This window comes from Zingiber officinale, chromosome 3B (assembly GCF_018446385.1).
Source record: "Zingiber officinale cultivar Zhangliang chromosome 3B, Zo_v1.1, whole genome shotgun sequence".
NCBI classification, from domain to species: Eukaryota; Viridiplantae; Streptophyta; class Magnoliopsida; order Zingiberales; family Zingiberaceae; genus Zingiber; species Zingiber officinale.
Genome location: NC_055991.1, coordinates 16,258,024 through 16,283,443, shown reverse-complemented (window position 1 = coordinate 16,283,443; position 25,420 = coordinate 16,258,024). Strand labels below are relative to the sequence as shown.

Below are 25,420 nucleotides of genomic sequence, written 5' to 3'. Positions count from 1 at the left end.
AATCTTTTGCAGATCTTTTACAAGAGAGATATTTTAATTTTAATTCTCTTTAATAAATTATTTCTTCCACATAATAAAAATTAAAATTAAAATCCCTTTTTAATTTAATTTGGCCGGCCCCTCTAGCTTGGGTTCAAGCTAGGGCCGACCACCCCAATTTATACCTAGCTTGGTTCCCAAGCTAGCTTGACCGCCCCTTATCATGGGTATAGAAGGTGGGTATAGCTGGGTATAGTACTCTATAAATAAGAGGCTACGATAAGGATCGAGAGGAGGAATTGGTTTTGGTCTCCCGATAAAATTAAGCATCCCGTGTTCGCCCCGAACACACAACTTAATTTTATCAATAATAATTCATTCCACTAGAGAACTATTATTGAACTACCGCGCCAATCCCAAATTACATTTTGGGCTCCTTCTTATTATGAGTGTGTTAGTCTCCTTGTGTTTAAGATATCGAATGTCCACTAATTAAGTGAGTTACTGACAACTCATTTAATTAATATCTTAGTCCAAGAGTAGTACCACTCAACCTTATCATCATGTCGGACTAAGTCCACCTGCAGGGTTTAACATGACAATCCTTATGAGCTCCTCTTGAGGACATTATCAACCTAGTATCTCTAGGACACAGTTTCCTTCTATAATCAACAACACACACTATAAGTGATATCATTTCCCAACTTATCGGGTTTATTGATTCATCGAACTAAATCTCACCCATTGATAAATTAAAGAAATAAATATCAAATATATGTGCTTGTTATTATATTAGGATTAAGAGCACACACTTCCATAATAACTGAGGTCTTTGTTCCTTTATAAAGTCAGTATAAAAGAAACGACCTCAAATGGTCCTACTCAATACACTCTGAGTGTACTAGTGTAATTATATAGTCAAGATAAACTAATACCTAATTACACTACGACCTTCTAATGGTTTGTTCCTTTCCATTTTTGTCGTGAGCCACTGTTTATAATTTATAAGGTACTGATAACATTATCTTCTGCATGTGACACCACATACTATGTTATCTACAATATAAATTAATTGAACAACTACAACTAAATGTAGACAATTTGACCAAATGTGATTCTTTATTCATAATGAATGTTTACAAAGCTTAGGCTTTCAGTATACACTCCAACAGTTACTTCTCATTTTTAGAAAATGAAGTCCCTATTGCAAGATTTCTAATTGTACAAATGTAAAATGCAAGATATCAAACTCTTAACTTGCAACTTATCCGCTTGTAGAATTTTACCTATCTACCTTACATTCATGTGCATATATGATTGAGTTATTCATACTAACTTGTGATTGGAGTTTGTCTCTGTCAAAGTAAAACAATTTCTCAAGGTACTCTACTTCTTTCTTAGAGTGTTGAAGTTGCATAGATACAACCTCTTTCTTTGAAGTATCTGCAATAAGTTATACCTTTAAATGATTCATTTTGTGCTCATGTGTTGCAAGCTTCTCAAAGAGTCTAAGATTGATTCTGATTATATCTTCATTCTCATTTTTAAATTGATCAGATTTGTTTTTCAATTGCTCAACAATTCCTTTTAGAACTTGTACTCTGGAAAGTACTTCTTCCAATTGGCTCCTTTGAGTTGTTACAACAATGGCTGAATCAGTAGTTTCTTCCAATTAGCCCCTTTCTCTCTGCTTGTGTTTCTCAATAGCTTCATGGAGCAGAGATTCATTTTCATAGGAAATTACTTCATAGGAAATTGAGTTGCAAAATGAACATTTTATAATAAATGCTTGTCTAATATCTATAATAAGTGGTTGTTTGAGAGTTTGATTTTTTTTTGTAGAAAATTAGAATGTCTGATACTAGAAAGTATCTATCAGGACATGATAAGCGAAAAAAAAGAAAAAGAGTTGAAAATTTTATTGAGTCTCAAAGAGGGGCAATCGACAGATTTATTGTCATAGAATCGAAAAATTCATCACTTGAAGATTTGGTTAATAAAGAAAAACAAGAAAACAATGGTAATGAATTACATGAAGGCTTAGCCATTTAAAATGATATAGAGGGAGATGTGAATGAAATTGAAGACAATGAAAGTGGTGATGACTTAGACTTTAAAAATAATTATTCTGAAAGTGATGATGATGTTATTAATGAAGTGAATGAAGAACCAAGTTCATCAATTCCACTTGACATTTTTTATCCTAAAAATTGGGAGAATTTAGATCCCAAGTGGAAGGATCAATTAGTGGAAAAGGACCCTATAAGAGATATATTAACAGGGAAAGACCCCAAAGATAGATCAAATAGACGATTCTCTTCAGATTTCTATACTCGGATTTTGCCAAATGGTCAAAAGCACCATAGAGATTGGTTGGTCTACTCACAAGCACTTGATAAAGCATTTTGTTTTTGTTGCAAGTTGTTCAAAAGGGGGCCTCAACCAAGTCAACTAGCAAATAAGGGATACTGTGATTGGGGGCATCTTAGTAGCAGACTTAAAGAACATGAGACAAGTATTGAGTATATCAATTATTATGTTAGTTGGTCTGAGATGCGTATCAGGTTAATGAAGGGTACAACAATTGATCATGCTGTTAAAGATCAAATCAAGAAGGCAATTGGAGGAAGGTATTACACCGATTAATTTCATTTGTGAAATTTTTGGCTAAACAAAATATAGCATTTCGTGGTAGTAATGAGAAACTTTATGATGATAACAATGAAAATTTTATGGCTGTTGTTGAGATGATTGCTGAGTGGGACTCAGTGATGAGGGAACATATTGAAAGAAAGAGTTCTATTCTTGAAATCATTAAAAAAGCTAAGTTCTTTTTTGTAATAATTGATTGCACTCCTGATGTTACTAACCAAGAGCAAATGACTTTAGTTATAAGATGTGTTGATGTTTCTACAAGCCTAATGAAAGTAGAAGAATACTTTTTGGGATTTTTAAAAGTGAATGATACAACAGGACAAGGCTTGTTTGAAGAACTGCAAAATGTGTTGAAGAGTTTTGATCTTGATATTGATAATGTGAGAGGGCAGGGATATGATAATGGGGCAAATATGAAAGGGAGGCACCAAGGCATACAAAAAAAATTGTTGGATATAAATCTTAGAGCATTGTATACTCTATGTGGTTGTCATTGTTTGAATTTAACACTTTGTGATATTGCAAATTCCTGTGGAAAAGCGAAAGACTTTTTTGGAGTAGTACAACGAATTTATACAATATTTTCTCATTTTACAAAGAGGTGGAAGATTTTGATAGATCATGTAACGGTAAAAGGTTTAACTCTCAAGCCATTGTCAATCACTCGATGGGAAAGTCGTACTGAAAGTGTAAAAGCAGTGGTACTTCAAGCTCAACAAATCAGAGAAGCTTTACTTCAAGTTATAGAAGAAAAAGACACTGACTCTAAAATAAGAAGTGAAGCTAAGTCTTTAGCAACATTTGAATTTGGAAATTTTGAGTTTTTAGTAGGTATGATTATTTGGTATGAAATATTGGGTAAAGTTAATATTGTTAGCAAAAGCTTACAATATGAAAACATGCTTATTGACGTTGCTATGACCAAGATTAAGGGGTTAATTGCTTTTTTTTGAAGAGTATAGAGAATCTGGATTTGGACAAGCTATCAATACAACAAAAGAACTTGCTTCAACAATGAAGATTAATCCCGTTTTTCCTTAAAAAAGATAAATAGATAGAAAAAGGCATTTTGATGAGGTTACATATGAGTCTTCGAAACTACCTCAAGAATCTGTCGAGGAAGCTTTTAGAGTTCATTATTTCTTGTTTATAATAGATCAAACAATTGGGTCATTAAAGAAAAGGTTTGAGTAATATGAGGAATATGAAGATCTTTTTGGATTTCTTTTCACAGTTGAAAAGTTGAGTTCATTGATTGATGAGGACTTGAAAGCTCGTTGTAAGAATCTTGAAAGGAAACTACAAAGAAAAAATGGTACAAGACAAGATGTTTTAGATTTGGATGATGATGATTTATATCAAGAACTGAAAATCATACAACATATTCTGCCAAAGGAAACAAAAAATAGTAAGTGAAATACTAATTTTTTTTGCAAAAAATGAATTATTTCCCGAATTCATTCATTGCATATAGGATATTATTAACTATTCCGGTTACTGTCGCATCTGCAGAAAGAAGTTTTTCTAAATTGAAATTGTTGAAATCTTGTTTGATATCAATCATGATCCAAATAAGATTGAATGTATTAGTTATGATTTCGATTGAGAGTGAGTTTTTAGAAAAACTCAATTATGAGAAATTGATCGATGATTTTGTAAATAAAATTATAAGAAGATCAATTTAACATTGAATATAATATTTTCATTATTATGAATTTTAGTTTATGTGTTTTTGTTGATGAATTATTATATGCTGAATTATTATATAGAATCAATTTTATTATTTTTATCTGAATTTAAAAAGCCATTTTTTTTTCCCACCGTCTAGGGCCGACCTTGCTTCACAGCTAAGCAGTTTCTTTCTTCTTCCGACGCGCTTCTCTCTTCCACGGCGTTGGATCTTGCGGATTTTTCAGATTGGTAAGTAGATCGGCTGCAGCTGCCCAATCAGATCAGCAAATCGACGAGCGACGGCTCCGATCTATATCCTCCAGGTACTCTCCCCTCCACGTCCTCTGTTCCTCTTTCGTTTTTCTACTTATCAGTTCTAGGTTCCTTTTTCTTTCTTTCCCTTCTATTTTGTGGTAAGAATATATTGGAGTCCTTCATTTTCCTTTCTATTTGATCGCGATGTCGACCAAGTGTGGCGGTAAGAATTGTTTCTGGAGAAGTATCTGGTGAATGTAAAATTAGACATCGATAAGCTGAATTCTGCAAACAACGGCCGTATCAAATCAGAGCTTCATTAGCTTATCAGTTATGCAACGCATAGGTATTTCGTTTTATTAAATAATTGACTCAAGCATCTAGCGAGAAGGCCCACTTGTTAAAAATATGTCCCCTCTCCATTGGGTGATGAAAGTTCATACAATTGCTTATTTGCTGAACCAGGGAAGGAAATTAAGGGATTATTCATTAGAACATTCATGTTCTTCATGTGTTGTTCATAGTTCAAAATTTTGATTTGTGCCTGCCAGCGTGTATCATCCAACCCATGTACTTATTGAAACTTAAAATGGTTATTGAGCCACCAACAACGTGGCTTGTTGGCAAAACCTCCTAGGCGTCCAGTTAAACCGCCTTTTAGAAGAAAATTACTAGTTTATGTCACTAGGATGTGCAAAAATTGCATTTCTACATAATTCTAATGTTTTCAATAGAGATTCTTGCTGACAAAACATTAGTAGTGATTATATGACTAGTAAAGAATGGTATAATAAGAGATATTTGTTATACACTTTGAGATGTTTCTATAAAAATGTAGTTTAATTTACTACGGAATGATTATTTTCATAGTTATAAAAGTCAAAGTGCAATTTCGAAATGTGGCTCAACACCAAGGCAATATCATTCGATATACCTAATTTTAAACTTAAATGCTAATTTCATCATAATAATAATTCTAATATTGTTGGTCTCTGATTTGATTTGTCAGTATAAAGGCTTAAACCCCCTCCATTTCTTCGGATGACTGTCGTTAGTGCAATCTTGCTCTAAGTAGTGATGTTCGACCATATTGTTTTAATGTGTTTGGTTGAGGGTTTAAGATAGGATTGCTTGTGTAAGGTTTGGATTGTGTGCGTTAAGTTGTGTAAGGATTTGACATTACACAAAACGCTCATGGAACTTATGTGGTTCGATAGCTGATATATGTTGAAAATTGGAGAAGGATGGAATAAGACATTCAAGGGATTGCAAGATGAGGAGCATTAAGGTGGCAATATTGATGATAGCCAAAAGGAGGTGGACTATGTAAGGAAAGAATGAAGGATGACATGTGAAACAAGTCGAGGGGTTGGTGCGTTGAGAAACTTAAGACCTTACAAGAAGATGACTTCGATGGCATAGTGAACTGTGACGGTAAGTTCTTAAGTGAACTGTGAGAGTTGAGAACTTCAAGTAGATTCTTACCTAAGTGTAAGACTTGACCTATAAACAATGTGTTTGGTGGTTGTAGTCGATACTTAAGTTGATTGATGTGCCGAGTCGATTAAAGAGTTGACTAGGGATGAATTAGTTGTAAACAAAATATTTTTCACATGCAAATGATATTTTCTTGTCGTCCATCAACTGGTGTACAAAATAAAATAAATTGAACAATAACTTGAGTCTAATTAAATTTTAAACTTGTTTTTATTGTTTGGTAAGCTGCTGAGTTATCTTTTTCTAGATTTGGTTACTTATTTTCTAGTTTTCATTAGGCCACCTTTATAAAAATTAGTTCATAGTCCATATAGTTTTTATCTTTTCAATTAATAGAAATTTCTATTTGTTTCTCTATGTGAGGGTTTACTTCTTAGTGAGGTTGGTTTGTTTTGTTTGTTCACAAGTCATCGGTATTAGAGTCAAAACTTAGTCGACTTGATACAAACTTCCTTCGTTTTCCACATCACACAAGCAATAAAGTGTATGTATCTTCCCTCCGCAACCACACTCGCAAGTGTGCTAACACCCAACAACTTCTTCTGCCATCATTTGTCATTGGTTGTCCAACCATGTGAGGCACGTCGTCACCTTTTGCGAGTGACACAACAATGTCGCCTTCTGGCATTGCAATCTGATGAGAAATTCAAAATGATGATAATGATGTTAGAACTTTTGTTCTCTCAACCTTAGCACTTAGCCCTGTATATGTGACTTAAATTATATACATACAACCCAAGATGATCATCATGACACTAGAGCTATTAAGAGTCACTATTGATACCAATATAAGATTGATAACTAAATTAAGCTCATGATTATATGAAATAAAGCTTAGCTAAGATTGATTCTAATCAGGAGTCATCGTACTCTCAATCTTCTTTTGTTATAAGCTGAGATTCATTCTAATAAGGAGTCATCATACTCTCAACCTTCTTTTATTATAGCTTCTATATATCATATGGTCATCCACGTTCTAGAGTTCTAGGACATATGCATATCCTTATGTGCCCAGACTAATTTTGATTCTAGTAATGCCCATTTAAAGCTGACTCTTAGTGATGAATTGGGATTTGTTGGTGTACATGCGGAGAAATCAATATCACCAAGAGATAATTATTTAATTTGAATGTTGAAAAACTATAGGGATGATTAAGAATGGTGCAAGAATCAACGCTCCATCCAATACATAACACTCCTTTTGGTATTAGGAAGCTAGCATGCCATGCTATGTGATTCACTAAACTCATCCTAATTATTTGTGTAAGTTTTAATTTAATTTAGTGTTGTATTAAATTTTATTTTGGAAAAAGAAACATATGTAGTTGCCTTTACCTAACAATCTCAAGTTGCTTGATACTAAAAAACTTATGTAAAGTCAATATTATTCAAATATAATAGTGAAAAAAAAAAATTTAAAGAAACAAAAAAATATATAGAGTGAGCATTCATTCATCTAAGAATTATCACACACACACACACACAATCTATCAACAGGCCAAAGTCATTCTCTCACTATACAATAGAAAAACTAATTTTATTTGCATTTTCAACCAAATTTAGTTGACATTTTGAATGTTCTTGAAAATTTAAAAATTACATGGTATTATTAAATTCTATCTGAAATTGAAACATTTAGATAAATGCATGGATTCAAATCTCGAGCCATTGGGCGAAACATCTCGTTCCTCCAGTGAATCAGCACTAGCACAAGCCCAATGACGTGTGCGGACTCGTCGCACAAGCTTGGCTACGTGTCCGGACGCGTCGCACGAGCCCAATGACGCGTCCAGACGAGTCACCGGGCTCACCTGGGCCCAACAATGAGTTCAGATATATTGCGTGGGCCGAGCGTGCTCATGGTTGTCGTGAAACAGAACAGAGGTAGCGGAGGTTTTTTAAATTTAAACTTTAATTAAATAACTTAGTTAATAACTTGGACTTTAATCAAATCCCTACCCTCAAGGTAAATCATATCCTTATATTTTCTTTTTTTATTTATATAATTTGTAACACTTCTAATCAAATCCCTACCCTCAAGGTAAATCATATCCTTATATTTTCTTTTTTTATTTATATAATTTGTAACACTTCTCTTAAGCCGGAGCATAGCTATTGATCATGCCCAGCTTATTACAAAGATTATGGACTTGAATCTCATTTAAAACTTTTGTAAAAGTACTTCCCAGTTGTTCTCCTATCTTCACATACCTTATAGAGATCAAACCTTGTTGAATCTTTTTATGGACAAAATGACAATCAATTTTAATATGCTTAGTTTACTCATAAAATATGAAATTGGAAGTAATATGAAGAGTCGTTTGGTTATTACACTACAATTTTACTGGTATTTAAGTTTTAAGACCTATTTTAGTTACAAATTGATATATCCTCATTATCTCACACACAAGAATTGTCATAACTCTATATTCTGATTCTACACTCAAATGTGAGAAAATATTCTACTTCTTACTTTTCCATGAAATTACATTTCCCTCAATAAAGGCACACAATAATCAGATGTGGATCTTTGATTATCCTTGGATCTTGCCTAGTCAACATCTAAAAATCACTCAACCTTAGTATGACCATGATTGTTATACAAGATACCTTGTCTAGTTGCTCCTTTTAACTAACACAAAATTTGTTTTATAGTTGTCCAATGATTAATTATTGGAGAAGCCATATACTCACTCACAATACTGATCGAGTATGTAATATTTGGAAGAGTTATATCGAGATAATTTAACTTTCTAGCCAATCTTCTATACCTCTCAGGATTCTCAAATAATTTACTATCTTTTGTGAGTTGCAAATTAGGAGTCATTGGAATACTACATGGTTTAGCATCTCAGATGATAAGTTAAGTACATATTTCCTCTGAAATAAGAAGATTCCTTTCTTCTTGTTACCTCAACGCCCAAAAAGTATTTTAAAATGCTTAACTGGGGCATTTATTGAATGCATAAGTACGTGTCTATATCATGTTCTTGAAGTTTTCCTTTAGTAGGCGTAACCTTAACTTTATAATACTCTTGTTTCTTATCTTGTCCATCCTTATATGTTCGCGCATCCACATTAACATTCTCATCTTTGCGTCTCTCATCATTTGCTTGTGTGCTTGCTTCATAGCTCAATATTCAACTCCATGTAAAATAGTAAGTTTAATCATCATTTTGTAAAACTTGCATTTGAACTATAGAGATACCTTTCTATCACAAAAAAAAAAAAAAACTGATGTTTTCCTCCATTTCAATCATTCTACTTGTATCCTATGTAAAACATCTATATCAACTCCTTTATTTTTTTGCAAAAAAAAATCTTAAATACTTAAAGGTCTTAGTTATAGGTAATTCATCATCTCTTATCTTAATAATTGTTTTGTTGTATTTGATACTGCTAATATATATATATATATATATATATATATATATACTTTGTTAAGCCTAAAACTTTTTACTTCTCACATTTTCTGTTAAGGTTCAAACTTAGCATTTACTTGTTCACGTGTCTTAACCAAAACAATGTCATCTACAAGCGACATACACCATGATAACATGTAAAAAGTTATCAACTTAGAGCATGTAATATTATCTTTATAGGAAATGCTTCAGTTAATTTATTTGAATGTGTCACCTTTGTCATTACATCCTTATATTCCATATATGTTACGCTTTTCTCTAATTCACAATATTATTTCCCTTTGGGCTCTGTCATAAGCATTTTTTAGTCAATGAATATCATGTGTCAGTTTTCCCTCTTTTCCAAATACTTTTCAATCAATTATTTGAGAAGATATTTAGCTTTTATCGTTGATTTTTTAGATATGAATCCAAATTGATTTTTGATCACCTTGGTCTCCTTAATTTTTTCTCACTTTTTTTTAAAGTTTCATGGTATGATCATTAACCTAATGTCTCTATAATTCACATAATTTTATTGTCTCCTTTGTTTTATGTAAGAGGACTACAATACTTACTTTTTACTTATCAAACATTTTTTTTTGTTTTCAATATTTAGTTGAAAACTTGGTACCTGAGTCAATTATTTGCTTTGCTAAGCACTTTCATACCTGTGTTGGAATATCATTTGCTTTTTCATTTTGCATCCCATTTAATATTTGCTCTATTTCTGAAGTTTGAATTCTCTAATAAAAATTTAAATTTCTATATTTCTCTAACTTAAGTTTCCTAAGCTAAGTTGGTGGCCTAAACATTCATTAAAAAATTAATGAAAATACCATTTCCATGGCTCCTTTATTTTCTTATTCTTCACTAGCCCTATTAGATTCATCTTTAATGCATCCATCTTATTTGATTAAGATCCCTTGTTTCTTTTGCTTTAGTTATTTTAAAGATGCCCCTTTCTCCTTCATCTATATCAAATTGATACAAGCGTTCAAAAGCTTCATTCTTGGCTTCACTCATTACTTTCTTAGTTATTGTCTATTTTTTTTAAAAAAAATTCTTTGTTCTTATAAGTGTACAATGACTTATAAACTATTCATTTTTTCATCACTTTCTCTAGAACTCGGGTGTAGTGATAAATATGCAAGAGTTCGCGTTACAGGGTCCGACTGTAACGTCTGAGAACTTGGGTGTAGTGTTAAATAGGCAAGAGTTCTCACACCATAGGTTAGATAAGAACAAATATGATAGGAAAACTAATAATCTAAGATTTGGAACATGGAATATAGGAACTCTCACTGGTAAATCAATGGAGGTAGTAGATATGATGATTAGGAGAAAAATTAATATTTTATGTGTACAAGAGACAAAATGGACAGGTGAGAAGGCAAAGATGATAGAGAACTCGGGTTTTAAGTTATGGTACACTGGAAAAAGTAAAACAAGAAATGGAGTGGGTATTATTGTAGATAGTTTGTTAAAGGATGAAGTTGTAGGAGTAGTTAGAAAAGGGGATAGAATTATAACTCTTAAGATAATAGTGGCGAAAGAAACTATGAACATAATTAGCGTATATGCACCACAAGTAGGATTAGATGAAGCTACCAAATTAAGGTTTTGGGAGGACTTAGATGAAATATTACAAAATATTCCACCAAATGAAAGGATTTTAATAGGAGGTGATCTAAATGGCCATGTCGGAGTGAAAAATGAGGAATATGAGAGAGTACATGGGAGTTATGGGTTTGGAACGAGAAATGAGGAAGGGAAAACTATATTAGATTTTGCGATAGCATATGACCTTATATTAGCTAATACATTTTTTAAGAAAAGAGAAGAACACTTAGTCACATTCAAAAGTGGGAATAATAAATCGCAAATTGACTTTCTTATGGTTAGGAAGAAGGATAGAAAGATTTGTAAAGATTGCAAAGTCATCCCTGGAGAAAGCTTAACTACCCAACATAGGGTAGTAGGGGTGGATATCTCAAACATTGATAGAAAGAAAATATATACAATTCCTAGAATTAAGTGGTGGAAGTTAAAGGATGGGAAGCAACGTATATTTAAAGAGAAGGTAGAAGTATTAGGTGAAATATACGATGACTCTAATACCATGGGATAAGATGGTATCAAAGTTGAAAATAGTAGCTAAGAGTATCCTCGGTGAGTCAAAGGCACCATTAAGTAAAGAATCTTGGTGGTGGAATGAGAAAGTCCAAGAGAAAGTGAGGAAAAACGAATAGCTTATAAGGAATTATATATTTGTAAGAACGAGGAAAATTTAAAAATATACAATAGCTAAGAAAGAAGCTAAGAAAGTAGTGAGTGAAGCAAAAATGAAACTTTTGAACAGTTATATCAAAAATTGGATACAAAAGAAGGGAAAAAGATATTTATAGAATAGCTAAAGGGAGAGAAAGAAAAACAAGAGATCTTAGCCAAATAAAATGTATTAAAGATGAATGTAATAGGGTATTAGTAAGCGATGGAGAAATAAAAGAGCGGTGGAAGAGGTATTTTCATCAACTTTTTAATGAAGGTTTAGGAGACCAACTTAACTTAGGTAATTTAATTAGGTCAAATGAGCATCGAAATTTTAATTTTTATCGTAGAATTCAAACTTCAGAAGTAAAACAAACTTTAAATGAGATGCACAATGGAAAAGCCGTTGGACCAGATGATATTCCGATAGAGGTATGGAAGTGCTTAGGGAAACAAGGTATTGAATGGCTTACAAAATTATTTAACATGATATTGAAAACGAAAAAAATGCCTGATCAATGGAGGATAAGTACTCTAGTTCCCTTATATAAGAATAAGGGAGACGTACAAAATTGTGCAAACTATAGGGGTATTAAACTAATGAGTCATACTATGAAACTTTGGGAAAAAGTAATAGAAAAAAGATTAAGGAAGGAGACCACAGTGACAGAAAATCAATTTGGGTTCATGCCTGGAAGGTCGACAATAGAAGCTATACATCTTCTTAGACAATTAATTGAAAAATATCGGGAGCAAAAACAAGATCTACACATGGTATTCATTGACTTAGAAAAAGCGTATGATAGAGTCCCAAGAGAAATTATATGGCGAATTTTAGAAAAGAGAGGTGTTAGCGTAACATATATTGAACTAATTAAGGATATGTATGAGGATGTAACGACCAGAGTAAAGACTTCAGGCGGAGTAACTGAAGCATTTCCAATAAAGATAGGGTTACATCAAGGATCAACTCTAAGTCCCTATCTTTTTACACTAATTATGGACGAACTCACTGCGCACATTCAAGACACAGTACCGTGGTGCATGTTGTTTGCAGATGATATTATTTTGGTAGATGAGACACGTGAAGGAGTAAATGCTAAGCTAGAATCTTGGAGGAAAACACTAGAAGGGAAAGGTTTTAAGCTTAGTAGATTAAAGACAGAATATATGGAATTTAAGTTTAGCAATATTAGAAGTAATGAAACAATTGTTAAGATAGGAGAGGACGAGTTGCCTGGAACCGAGCGATTTAAATATTTAGGATCATTTTTACAAAATGATGGAGGGATTGAGAGAGATGTCTTACATAGAATACAAGCAGGATGGGTGAAATGGAGGGGAGCGTCGAGTGTTTTATGTGACCGTAAAATACCTCTTAAACTTAAAGGTAAGTTCTATAAAACCGTAGTTAGACCTGCTATATTATATGGAGCTGAATGTTGGGCTATGACTCGAGCACATGAGCAGAAGATGAGAGTTGCAGAGATGAGGATGTTAAGGTGGATGTGTGGGCATACGAGGATGGACAAAATAAGAAATGAGAGCATTAGAGAGAAAGTAGGAGTTGCATCTATTGAGGAAAAACTCAGAGAGACACGTTTAAGATGGTACGGACATGTACTTAGACGACCAATAAATGCTCCAGTTAGGCGATGTGAAACTATGATAAACATGCATATAAAACGAGGAAGAGGAAGACCAAAAAAGACTTGGTTAGCAACAATAAAACAAGATAAAATTTATTTAAATATAGATGATGATATAATAGGAGATAGAGCTCAATGGCGTAAAAGGATTCATACAGCCGACCCCACCTAGTGGGAAAAGGCTTGGTTGTTGTTGTTGTTGTTGTTTCTCTTATACTTCCTCATTCCATCATCAAAATTCTTTATTTGTTAGTGTTCATCCTCTTGACTCACTAAGTATGTCCTTGATCAGTGTCTTCTACCCTTCCTAAATGTACTTTACTTCCCATCATTTTACTTCTACCATTTAATCCTAATTAGAGTCATGCTATTTTTCTTCAGTGATACTATGCTTGATAAGTGTATCTAACATTATTAACTTATATTGGGTGGTGTTCTCTAAGGATAATTTTGTATCTTTATAAATTTTTTTATTACTCTTTCAAACTATAAGAAAGTCAATTTGCTGCTTATTATTCTCACTTTTGAAACTAACTAGGTATTCTTTTTCCTTCTTGAAAAATATATTAGCTATTATAAGTTTATATGCTATTGTGAAATCCAATATAACTTTTCCTTTTTTATGTCTTGGTTCATAACCATGGGCCCCATGCATCCTATCATATTCATCAATTCTTACTTCTAAATGTCCATTTAAATCTTTTCCTATTAAAATTATCTCGTTTGTTAGAATTTTTTTTGTAATATTTCATTTAAATTCCCAAAATCTTCGTGTCTTTATCAAATCTTACTTGAGATGTATATATGTTAATTATATTAATAGTTTCATTTGCCACCACTATTTTGAGAGTTATATTCCTATTTCTTTTCCTAACTACTATTATTTCGTCGCCTAACAAACTATTTACAACAATACCTACTCTTTTTTTTTTTTCTTTCTTGTGATAAAACTTAAAACTTAAAATCTGAGTTCTCTATGATCTGTCTTCTGTCTTATCCATTTCGTCTCTTATAAGTACAAAAGATTAATTCTTCTCCTATCAAATTTAAGACAATTAATATTCCTATAATTCTTATCCAATCTAGATTATTAGGAAAGATAAAAAAATAATTACAATATAATTTCTAACCTTATAAAATATAATTAAATTATTATATGTAAAAATCTTGTTTAATTTTAAACGGATCAAAAGAAGTTTAAATTAAATATAATTTAAACCTACTTGATTGTCTACTTGATGTACTTTAGCTAACCTTAAATCCTTAAATTAACTTTTACTCCATTATAATTTTTAAATTATTAGTTTAATTTAACTTAATTATTTGTTTTTTAAAAATAAAATATAAATTTTTTAAATAAGATAAAATTTGATATTTAAAAGATTTTATATGTGTTCTAATATATATATATATATATATCAGATTTATATCCTAGCGGCCGCACACAGTGATTTTTTTTGTTTTGTTAGTTTTTTAAGCCTTCGGTTATATGCCAATAAACTTTTTTCCTTTAGGGTTTAGGGGTTGGGTTATAGTATTAAGCGCAAAAAAAAAAAAAAAAAATTCAAATCGAAATGTTTTTTGGGTGTACATGATATCATTCTTATATATAAAACCTTGCACACACACAGTGGGCACCCACCATGGGCAACTAAGCGTGTGGGGGTGCTTAGAACTGCACTTAGTCATCCACGATGGGTATGCGCTGAATTTGCAAGGTATCAAATCTCATATATATATATATATATATATATATATATACACACACACTAGATATATTTCAGTCATTATCCCTTTATCCTTTTACTATATATAGAAAATTTAGACAATACTTACATATTCTCAAAATACAAAATTTTATTTATCCATTGATAATTTAAAGTTTTCAAATAAATGTTACATAATCAATTCTCAAATCATCAAAATATATCTAAAGATGTTCAAACCGAAGATGAATTTTCATTACCATTATAAATATAAGATCTCGTAGATGAATTTTCATTACCATTATAAATATAAGATCTCGTATTTAATATCTCTAAGCAAAACTTGAAACTGAACATCAATCTTCATCATTATTATAAATAGAAGTTCTTGGACTTGTTGCCTTCATAATAAAATTGTAATGAAGACTATTTAATTATGTACAATAATACTAAAAATATAGATTTTAAATTTATACATTATTGAATAGTTGTTGTAAAACATTTAATAAACATTTCACGAATATCAAAATTTGAACTCAAGATTCAAAATCTTAAATATAATTGAATAGTAAACATCCATAACAATCAAATTAAAAATATTTTTTAATCTATAAGAGGGGAGGGCAATCCGGTGCACATGCACCGCCCGTGTAAATATCGTTCGAGTTATAAATCGAAATTTTAGCACAACTCAAAATTTTAAACCTTGACATGGAGATTTAGATAGGAGATTGTAACAGCATGGTTTAATCCCAAATTGGTTGCTGTGACTAGATGTATTGGTTCACTAGGCTTATACGAATATACTACCTCTGACTTCAGCTTAACATCTTGGGACATGGTTGAGGGCCCTAAATGCTTCTTCTGATAAATGTGCCTTGACTTGGTTTGCTATTGAATCTGTAGAATGTGATGTTGATGAAAGTTCTGCTGTTTAGTTAGCATATCTCTACAAGCTAATATAGGGAAGAGATTGCTAATGCAGTAGGTCCTCTAAGCTATGTAGGTACTATTATGCTTGAGTAGCAACAAATAGTGAGAAGATCCGTTTCTCTTGTGAAAATTCCATCGGCACTGGCTGTAGTGATAAGTGAACACGAGGCCTGATTTCTTACATTTTTTTCTTCAAAAAACATTTGTTTTCGAGTACTGATTTTTTTAAAAAATTTCCTCAGTGGTCATAATTGCTCCTATGTCAACCTAGATCATTATCTTATGACTGCCATGTCTATCCTCTGATATCTTTAGAATCTGGTAAATATCTTATAATGCAGAAGCCTATGTTAGTCTAGCATTTTATTTTTTCCAAGAAGCAACGTTCAATCCTTGGTTTAGAGTGCCCTCCTCAATTCTCTGCTCGTTGTAAATTAACATTTCCAGGAAGCTAGCAGGATAAATATGTTTTTTTTCTGCTTGATCTTTTTAGGAAACTGAATTTCAAATGATAAGATGAACCTAATCAGCCAACTATTGAACTTAATGTATAACCTAGTTATGTCTAATTTTAAGGCAAATTTCCTTGAAGGATCATGGTTATCCGGACATTGTTTGAAGGCTTTTTGCTCCTTGCGAATTCATTGGCCATTCTGAACGAGGAGAGGTTCCTTGCACCTAGAGGATGGAGTTTGAATGATGTTTCAGGAGATGCCAGGGTCAAGTCATTGAAAGGGCAGCTAATAGGGTTAATCTATGCGACCCAATACCTAAGGCTTCCACTCTCAATGCTCAATGTTCTCATCATCCTGGTGAAATTGGTTTCAGGTTAAACATGTAATCCAATCACCTCGTCCAATTGTGTGTATCATTGTTCTTGTAGCTGCAGTTGCATGGTGTTATGTGCTGTCCCTGCTCCTGTTTCCGGCTTTTAGTTGATTTTATAGGTATTGTACAATAGATCAAGTTTTTCTCTGGCGGATGCAAGAAAATTATTGGCTTGTTTCATCTCCTCGTTTCTTTCTTTCCACTATTGACATTCAAAATTTTGCATGAATTGACTTGGTCGTGTGAGTTCTGATGTGAAGGATAGCTTATTTTTTGCTGTTGTGACTATCACTTGAGCTACTAGCTTCCTCTTGTATGTTTGGTGATTTTGCTGCGCCATTTGCATTTATTCAGTCAAATTTAAATTTCTTTCACAGACTTTATTTGATGGTTTATATTAGTGAGGTTTTATTTATTTATTTTAGTAGATTGACATGATCTTTGCTCATTTTGCCAGTGAAACTCTATTTCATGCTTTTTTGGGGGATAAAGTTTCCTTCTAGGATAAAATTTTCAACCAATTCTTTTTTTTTTTTTTTGCTGCTCAGTCTGTATAGCAAGGTCATCTCATCCAATTTGTTTTACTATGTCTACTCAATTCTCTTAGTCAGTTCTTTTGACTTGTTTGCCATGTACCCTCACTTAATTGAATGGTTGACTATATTCTTGTCCGCTTTTCTGGAGAAGAATCATGGATGAAATAAGAACAATTATGACAGTAACAATTACAAGAAAAATCAATATTGGGTCCGATAGTGGAATTGTAATGGAGATGTTGATACTTTCACCATTGCAGGCACAAACTTTCGAGAGTGGCAAAACTTGACTAAGAGTGTTCTTTTTTATTGGAATATTTAAAAGATGTTTCTTTTTTATTTGTTATTAAAATAACATTTTATTTTATCTTAGCCCGTTGTTGTTTTTGAAAATACTCTCGTTCCACATTGTTATAGGAGAGTTATGATTCATGTTCGCTATACCTCAATTTTGATAATATTATGTTGTCATAGTTATAATTTATGCATTAATATTATATTTTAGCTGTTATATAGTCGTGGCATCTATTTTGTCAGTTTTTTCTTTTCCAAGTGGGTGGAAATGGAATGATGGAAATCTCGTAATTAGCTAAATTACCAAATTGTCCTTTTGTATAGACATTCTACACTTCAAAAAGCTCCGGAAGATTGCTTTCTCCGCTTCAGCCAATGCACCTATCATTTCCCAGTATTGGTTACTCTTGCTCTTCTCCGCTCTAGACAATTTTATCAAGAGAAGAGCAAGTAATTAACACTGAACAAAAGAACCAGAGGATATCAACAGTGTCTAATATGATCAAGATACTATGTGAAGCAGAGACTAGACTGTCAAATGGATGAACAAGAATTGATATCGTAAAGGTGAGGCTTTGACCAATTGGCACATCTTGGACAGTGTACAAGACAATCCTAATAAAAAATTAGAGCAACCAAGATGAAGTTGAAATTCCAATAGAATATTCCAGACACCACTGTTGGATCCTAAACTATGACATCTTTATAAAAAATTTTCTTCTAAATAAAACATACAATCACAAGATACTAAACTTATAAAATTTTTCTTCTAAATAAAACATACAATCACAAGATACTAAACTGGACCATCCATTATGAGCCCTTCATGATTTACCCTATTAGTCGATGAAAAATTTTCATAAAATTAAACCAGTTGTCCCAAATATTCGGTGTTGCCTAATTTAATATTTTTCTAATAGAATCAAGATAAACCAGATATCTGCTTTCTACTGACATCAGTGACTAAATGAAATAATTATATGATAAACTTTCAATCCTAAACAAAGAAAGCCCCATCCTGTCACGTCAATGTCATAGCCATTTTCCTATAACAGTCGGAAAGAAAGTCACATCCTAATTCAACAGTATGAATGACCTTACATGGGACAGAAAGATTATGATCGCCCATCAATTTATTGCACATGAGGCATTGGATTTTGTTTCGAGTGCGATACGTGTAAATAAATACATGTTTAACTATCAAATACACATGAACTCCATATTGTGAATGCAGTCATACAATGAAGAGAACTCAGACATGTTATTGCTTATCTTCCACTCTTTGTAAGAAAAACGACCCAATGACAACTGCTGCGCCTGTTATCGCAATCGTCAACAACACCCGACTACGAGATGTAGCTCGTGCCCGCCTTCTGTTAGCACGCTCTCTCACAGGTGGTGCAATATCCCTGCAAGTTTTGCAAGACAGACAGATATATGTTCAGGAGAGACAAATACAAAGTACCAACCACTACTAGTTCCCAAGGACGATCGATTGTTTTTGGAAATTTACAGGATGCTTTTGTGATCAGATTATAAAATTCAACTCCCGTGTGAGATTCAAACTAATGATTATATTATAAAGACATATCTGTACAGTAGAGCAGTGTAACTTGATAATTTGCCATGATCTAAAGGACCTAGTGACAATCTAGACCGTAAAATTGAATTGTGATTCTGAGGAAATCAACAACAATCAGGCTTACATCACATCAGTGCTAACTCATGAATCAATATCTGGGCAGCATCCATTAGTGCTTGATGCAGCATATCATATTAATTGTATCCCAAGCCACTTATGGACGCCTCTGATTGCAATATTATCGTCAACCAAGTAATATTAAACTTCAACTAAAAAAGCTAACCACTTCCTATCCTTAAAAAAACAACTCGGAAACCAAGATGAAAATAATTAACATCCTTAAGGGTACTTGGAGTAAAACTCGGCCATAGAGCAGATTCATCATAAGAACTTCCCATTTACTCAGTTAAGCAAGTACAAATGTGTAGCCTGTAAAGATTCTCTAAAGAATATGAAAATTCTAGCAAATACTAACAGCCTAATGAAGCATATGATAGTAACTTAAGCAGACATTGATGCACAACAACAAAAATGAAAATAATACGGTTAGATATGGAACATCTAGATGAATGAACAGCAAACAAAAACAGAATCTCAACATAAACATCCAGAAAAATTAAAAACAAAATGGGCATCACACAAGGAAAAAACAATCTCAATACAATCAGAAAGTATGTGATTTAAAAATTTTAGATTCTAGAAAGTTTACCTGGGAGGTTCTGCAGTATCACCTGGACTGCTGTGAAACTGGATATCATGGTTAATCCTTTCACGTAATCGAACATATTTCTGACATAAGTCACAATACTCGGTGCGATTACCACATACTTCCTGAATTTTCAAAGCAAACATTAGTAATTTCATGGTTTCAAGAGATTCTAGTATTCATCACATAAAGGAGGAATGCATCATAATACCTGATGTTTAATGAGATCAACTGCAGGAAGTGGGAATTCACAATATTCACAAGTAATAATTCTCTGTGGGCATCTTTCACCTTTGTGAAGAGACCATAATTCCCTTTCAATTCTCTCACTGCATAATGAACAATCCACCTGTTCACATCAGTTTATCAAAACCAAATTGTTAGACGAAGCAAGTCAAATGCATTGTTTAATTAGATATTGCCTCACACTGCAGTTCAATGAGGAAAACATCCAATATTAGCTTATTTTCATCCTTACAATAGATGATAGTAGTTTGCAGAAAACTCACAACTTCTCCTATATTTACTGCTCGTATGAATGACATAACCTTGAAGATTAGCAATCTTGTATTGCATAGTTGAGTGGGGAAATATTGCATTTAATGCAAACTATTACACCACATATATACAGGCCTCTGTCTGACACAATAGCCAATACTAAGCTCGTGTGGGATTAAACCCAAAGCATTTGACACTGGAGCATAGATAATTATCTAAGGAAAAAAAATCCAAAGTCCCCTTAAAAAGAAATAAAGATAAGAAGACACTAGAAAAAATGACAAATATGTAATATTAGAAAATATGATGTTATGTTCTGGACTGACCTTTAAAAGAGTTGATAACTCAATTGAAGTCAATGATGATCTTCAAGAGAGACATTAAAAGACAGTCACGATCTTAAAAAAGACCATCTTCAGAAGGATAAATTAGTGAGAATCTTAATATATTGATATAATCCACTTCCTAATACAAGATTTTGAAATTTATGAAGATGAAGTGACATTATGTGAGAAGTTGCAGGGAGAAAGAGAAAAATTAAAGTTTACTCTTGAAAGGAGCAATTAATATTGTGAGAGATTTTAAGTTAGAAGTTACTCAAGGGAGGAGGAGAAAATGTCTGCAAGACTGAGTAAAGCTTTGACATCTATTTGAGAGAAATAAGACACATTAGATAAAAGAAAAAACTAATCTATCTTTTCAGAATTATAGTCAAAGGAGAGTAACATAAATGTTAACAAAATATAAGTGAAATTAGAGTTACAGATCTTCTTTGAGAAGAAAAACTGTTAGGAGATTGACCTTCCAGTCATTCTACTTTGTGAAAGAGGAACATATGTCAAGGGAGACACCAATTCTGAGAGAAAAGAGATAATGGAAAAGACATATAGTACATATGGCATCTTGGATCATACGCCTAATATGAAAGATAAGAGAAAGATGATAAAATAAAGAATCTAGCAGTACATCAACTTGAGACAAAAGGGAGAGATGGCTCAAGATGAAGCTCGAGAATGATAAATGGTTCTAATTTTTTATTTTTTTATTTTTCATTTTGTCCGTATCAACTAGTATCACCATCTTTTTTTCAACTTTGTTAGTTAAATTGTTTCACCTAGAAAGGCAATTACAGTTTCCAGTAGGGGAGTGACACGAGGCTCACATCATTTTATAAACTGGACTTGCTACGCTACCAAGTTAAAAAGAATATTATTTCATCATACTGAATAAAGAAGAAACATTACATTCTATACACATAAATACTAAATATCTTATGTGGAACTAATCCCATAATGGCAATGTTTCTCTATTGACAGAAAAGTAAATTTCATCATTAATATAATGACAAGAAGTGATCATGAGCACAAGTTTTCTGATGCTTTACTACAAAGAAATTTGCCATCGATACATAACATCTTTTCTGCTGAAGTACTTCAACTTAATTTTATTTTATGCACAATAACCATTCTTTGAAAAACCAACTTTATGTCTTTCTTCTTCATGCATAGATAGAATCATCATAAAAACCAAAAACTGTAACCAAATGTACTACATAATGACTAAAAATTGCTTACAACACAACATGTGATAGGAAATATAGAAAATAAGGTGTTTAAGGTTAACACATACCGGAGCATGGATTTCATTGTAATGTTCATCAGCATGTTTTTTGGGAATCATATCCCCACAAATTGCACATTTTTGAAGGTTCCGCGAACAATGTGCATAATGCAAGTCAATATTTGATGTTGGAATATCCCTCTCACTACATTGGTGATAGAATCAGTAAGTGGAACAATACAAAAAAAATATAAAAGAGATACTACTTGACTAACCAGAAAGCAAAATAGTAAAGGATATTTTCCTTTGCAAATATTGTTTAGACTGGTCAAGCAACTTTCTTGAAGATACTACTACAGTAGATATGAAAGATGCATAATAAAATGGGCAATCTTCAATTCTAAAATCACAAATGAAAAATATATTCCATATGTATAAGTAAATGCCTATCAAGTTACCTACAGATGCACCTCGATAATAAACAATAAAGTGATGAACTCATATGATAGGTTAATGTCACTAGGCGAGATTAAATGCCAAATACATTGAAATTATCCATGCAAATCAACTTTAAGGCTCCACACATTCCACATGTTAATCTATTCAAAATTAAATCTTGTAGCGATACATTTATTGTCTTATGCTACTTTACCTACAGGTGCCCCTTGACAATAAACAATTAACTCGTATAATAGGTTAATGACACTAGGCAATATTAAATTCCAAAAAATTCCAATTACGCATACACATCAATTTTATGGCTTCACATAATACACATGTTGACAAAACAAAATCTTGATGCAAGAAATTTCTTGTGTTATGCCTGAGGTAATGATGGCCTAGGGTCATTTGTTGCCGAATATATCTCACCTGCCAAAAACCATTAAACATGAATCTTATAGTAAAAGGTTCCATCAACTTGAGTTTCAATTTGATGGTTGAAAAACTTAGAAAACATATGTTTAGTACATAAGTTTACCATTCTACTTGTGCAAATGACAATCCAAATAACTACCAATAGATCAAGCTACCTAGAATATTGTCCATTGAGACATTATCAAAATTTCTTTTTCTTTAAGAAATTTATATAAAATATTCAAAATACTCGCACATATATGAGGTATTTCTAAATACATTCACATTGAGCATAGAAAAAGTAGATACTACATCATGCATCCTCGAACAAATAAGGCTGAACAGCATGCACGACAACTCGGAATTGCTATTTTTTTATGAGATAGTGTGTTCCTTCTTATTGATGAAAACATAAATGAACAGTTTGATCATGACTAGTTGTATAACATTTCTTGCAAAGACATTAATATAGCATACAATTTCAAATAGATTGAATCGATCAAGCACCAATAAAAGCGAAAATGGAACACACAAGAGTAAAGACACATCTCTAAATGTGAAGGAAATACTATTTCAATCATGCAGATAGGACCTGAATTTACAACAACCCACCAGTACACAAAGGCAAAGTAACATCAAGACAATAAATCTAAGAGTTCCAAAAGCATCCACAAATCTTTAGGCTATTATATCTGATTTCTTGTGCGACTAGTTCAACAGGTAAAGAATGCCCTTTAATTATAAAGTTATTTCTAACAAAAGAGATCATAAGTGACACCCAATTGTTTGCATTAAATAATACATAGAAAAAAGGTGAGGTATTGTAGTAAGAGAAATACAAGTAGGTAAACTTCCATATTTAGGTTTTATAGGATACTACCATTTGTTTTTAATAGGATACTACATGCAAACTGGTCAAAGGACTAAATGGACGTAATCTAAGTGCCATTGCGTGACAACACAACTCAAAAGGCGCTGACCATGTATGCATGACAAAAAAATGGGTTTAAATTAAAACAGAGGCGTTGTGTTTTACTACTGCAATCGACTTCATACGATCACGGCTCAAGGAGCTATTACACGTTTACAAATTTAGTGTACAAATCATAAAAAATCCTATTTTCTGTTTGATATCCTGGAGTGAGGAACAACTAAGCAGAATAACAACCTACTCTAGAATGATCTGCTATGTAATAAAAAAATCTTACAAAAGCAAACCCGAAAATCATCACCGTCCAGCTTCTATCACGCTAAAAATCCCAGAATACAAATAGAAGGCCACCCAAAGACTTCCTTACCATCGATTTCCTAATAATTGCAAGTCACATGACCAACGATCGGCCAGAAACGAAATCGAAGAAGAATTACGAATCGACAATCCGACACAATTTGAAGGGAAAATCCGAATCCCCAAGAGCAGACACGAGTAATCACAGAAGGAGCACTAACCAGTGACTGCACGTAGCGGTGATCAACTCCGACGAGATCGCCATACCTGATGAATCAACAACCATGAGGCGATCAGGTCAAAACAAACTTTTCTAAAAAAAGACAAATGAACTGAAAATGGAACAGGAAGGAAGGAAGGGGCGAGGCACAAACCTTGGCGGACGCAATCGGGCAAAGCAAAATCGGAGGAGGAGCAAGGTCGTAGGTGGCGGTGTGGAGGTGGACGCGTCTCCCTTGCTCCGGGCTCTCTGTCTTTTGGGGACGCCTTGGCCGGGACGTCACTCTTGTACCAATAAGTGTCGGTGTGACCGCAATGAAATTCGGGTCCGACGGATGTGGTTAGAGGTAGGGCGGCGACCGGTGGATTCGTACGAGTTCGGGCGAACCATTGAATCCGATGCCTCCATTAAATTATTAAGGAGTTAAAAAGCCACCTGCCGTGTGTACCCGCTTCCTTACCTACCTACCATAGTAGTATTTGTGTTCCGGGATTACCAGATCGGAGTAGGATATTTAGATTATCTTCCATATATACATAGTTCGAACTTTAATTATAATATATTTGTAAAAAAAAAATTTAAATAGGGCGTGTAACTAAAGATATTGAATTGCTCGTCGTGCGCACTTTTTGATTTATTCTAGTGGCCAATAGAAAAATTTTATGGAATCGTCAGTCACCTAAGGATAGTTAATAAAGTTAACTGGAATTATAATTTTTTTACTATAATATTATTTATGTCCCCAGGACTATGTTGTCACAATACGATATTTAGGTTGTCACTCAGGTGTCCGTGATTTGATTTCAGATATAATATATTTATAGGATTTTTTTCTCCAAATAAAAATGCAACTAAAAGATGAGGAACTTTTAAGTTATCCACCATACAAACTTCCCAATTTATCATTATGACCAATGAGAAAATTTTATGAAGTCGGATATCTCATCCTAGATTAACTAATAAGACTAATTAAATTTATTATTTTTTTTACTATAATACTATTTGTGATACCGTGACCTTTGATATTTACATAGATATTTATTATAACATATTTTAGAATAAATTTCTGATTTTTTCAATAAAAAATTGCTATGCT

The 25,420-nt window shown here is 32.8% G+C and overlaps 1 protein-coding gene across 1 annotated transcript; it reads right to left on the bottom strand.

Moving 5' to 3' along the window:
* Positions 1-18,694: 18,694 nt before the first annotated feature.
* On the bottom strand, positions 18,695-24,677 carry LOC122055983 (TRAF-type zinc finger domain-containing protein 1-like). The gene is made up of 6 exons (XM_042617704.1): positions 24,479-24,677; positions 24,326-24,371; positions 22,091-22,226; positions 20,175-20,312; positions 19,967-20,088; positions 18,695-19,084 (listed from the first exon to the last, which is right to left on the bottom strand). The coding sequence occupies exons 2-6, from the start codon at positions 24,367-24,369 to the stop codon at positions 18,937-18,939; spliced, it is 588 nt and encodes a 195-aa protein (XP_042473638.1). The 5' UTR covers positions 24,370-24,371; positions 24,479-24,677; the 3' UTR covers positions 18,695-18,936.
* Between the last annotated feature and the right edge of the window lie 743 nt (positions 24,678-25,420).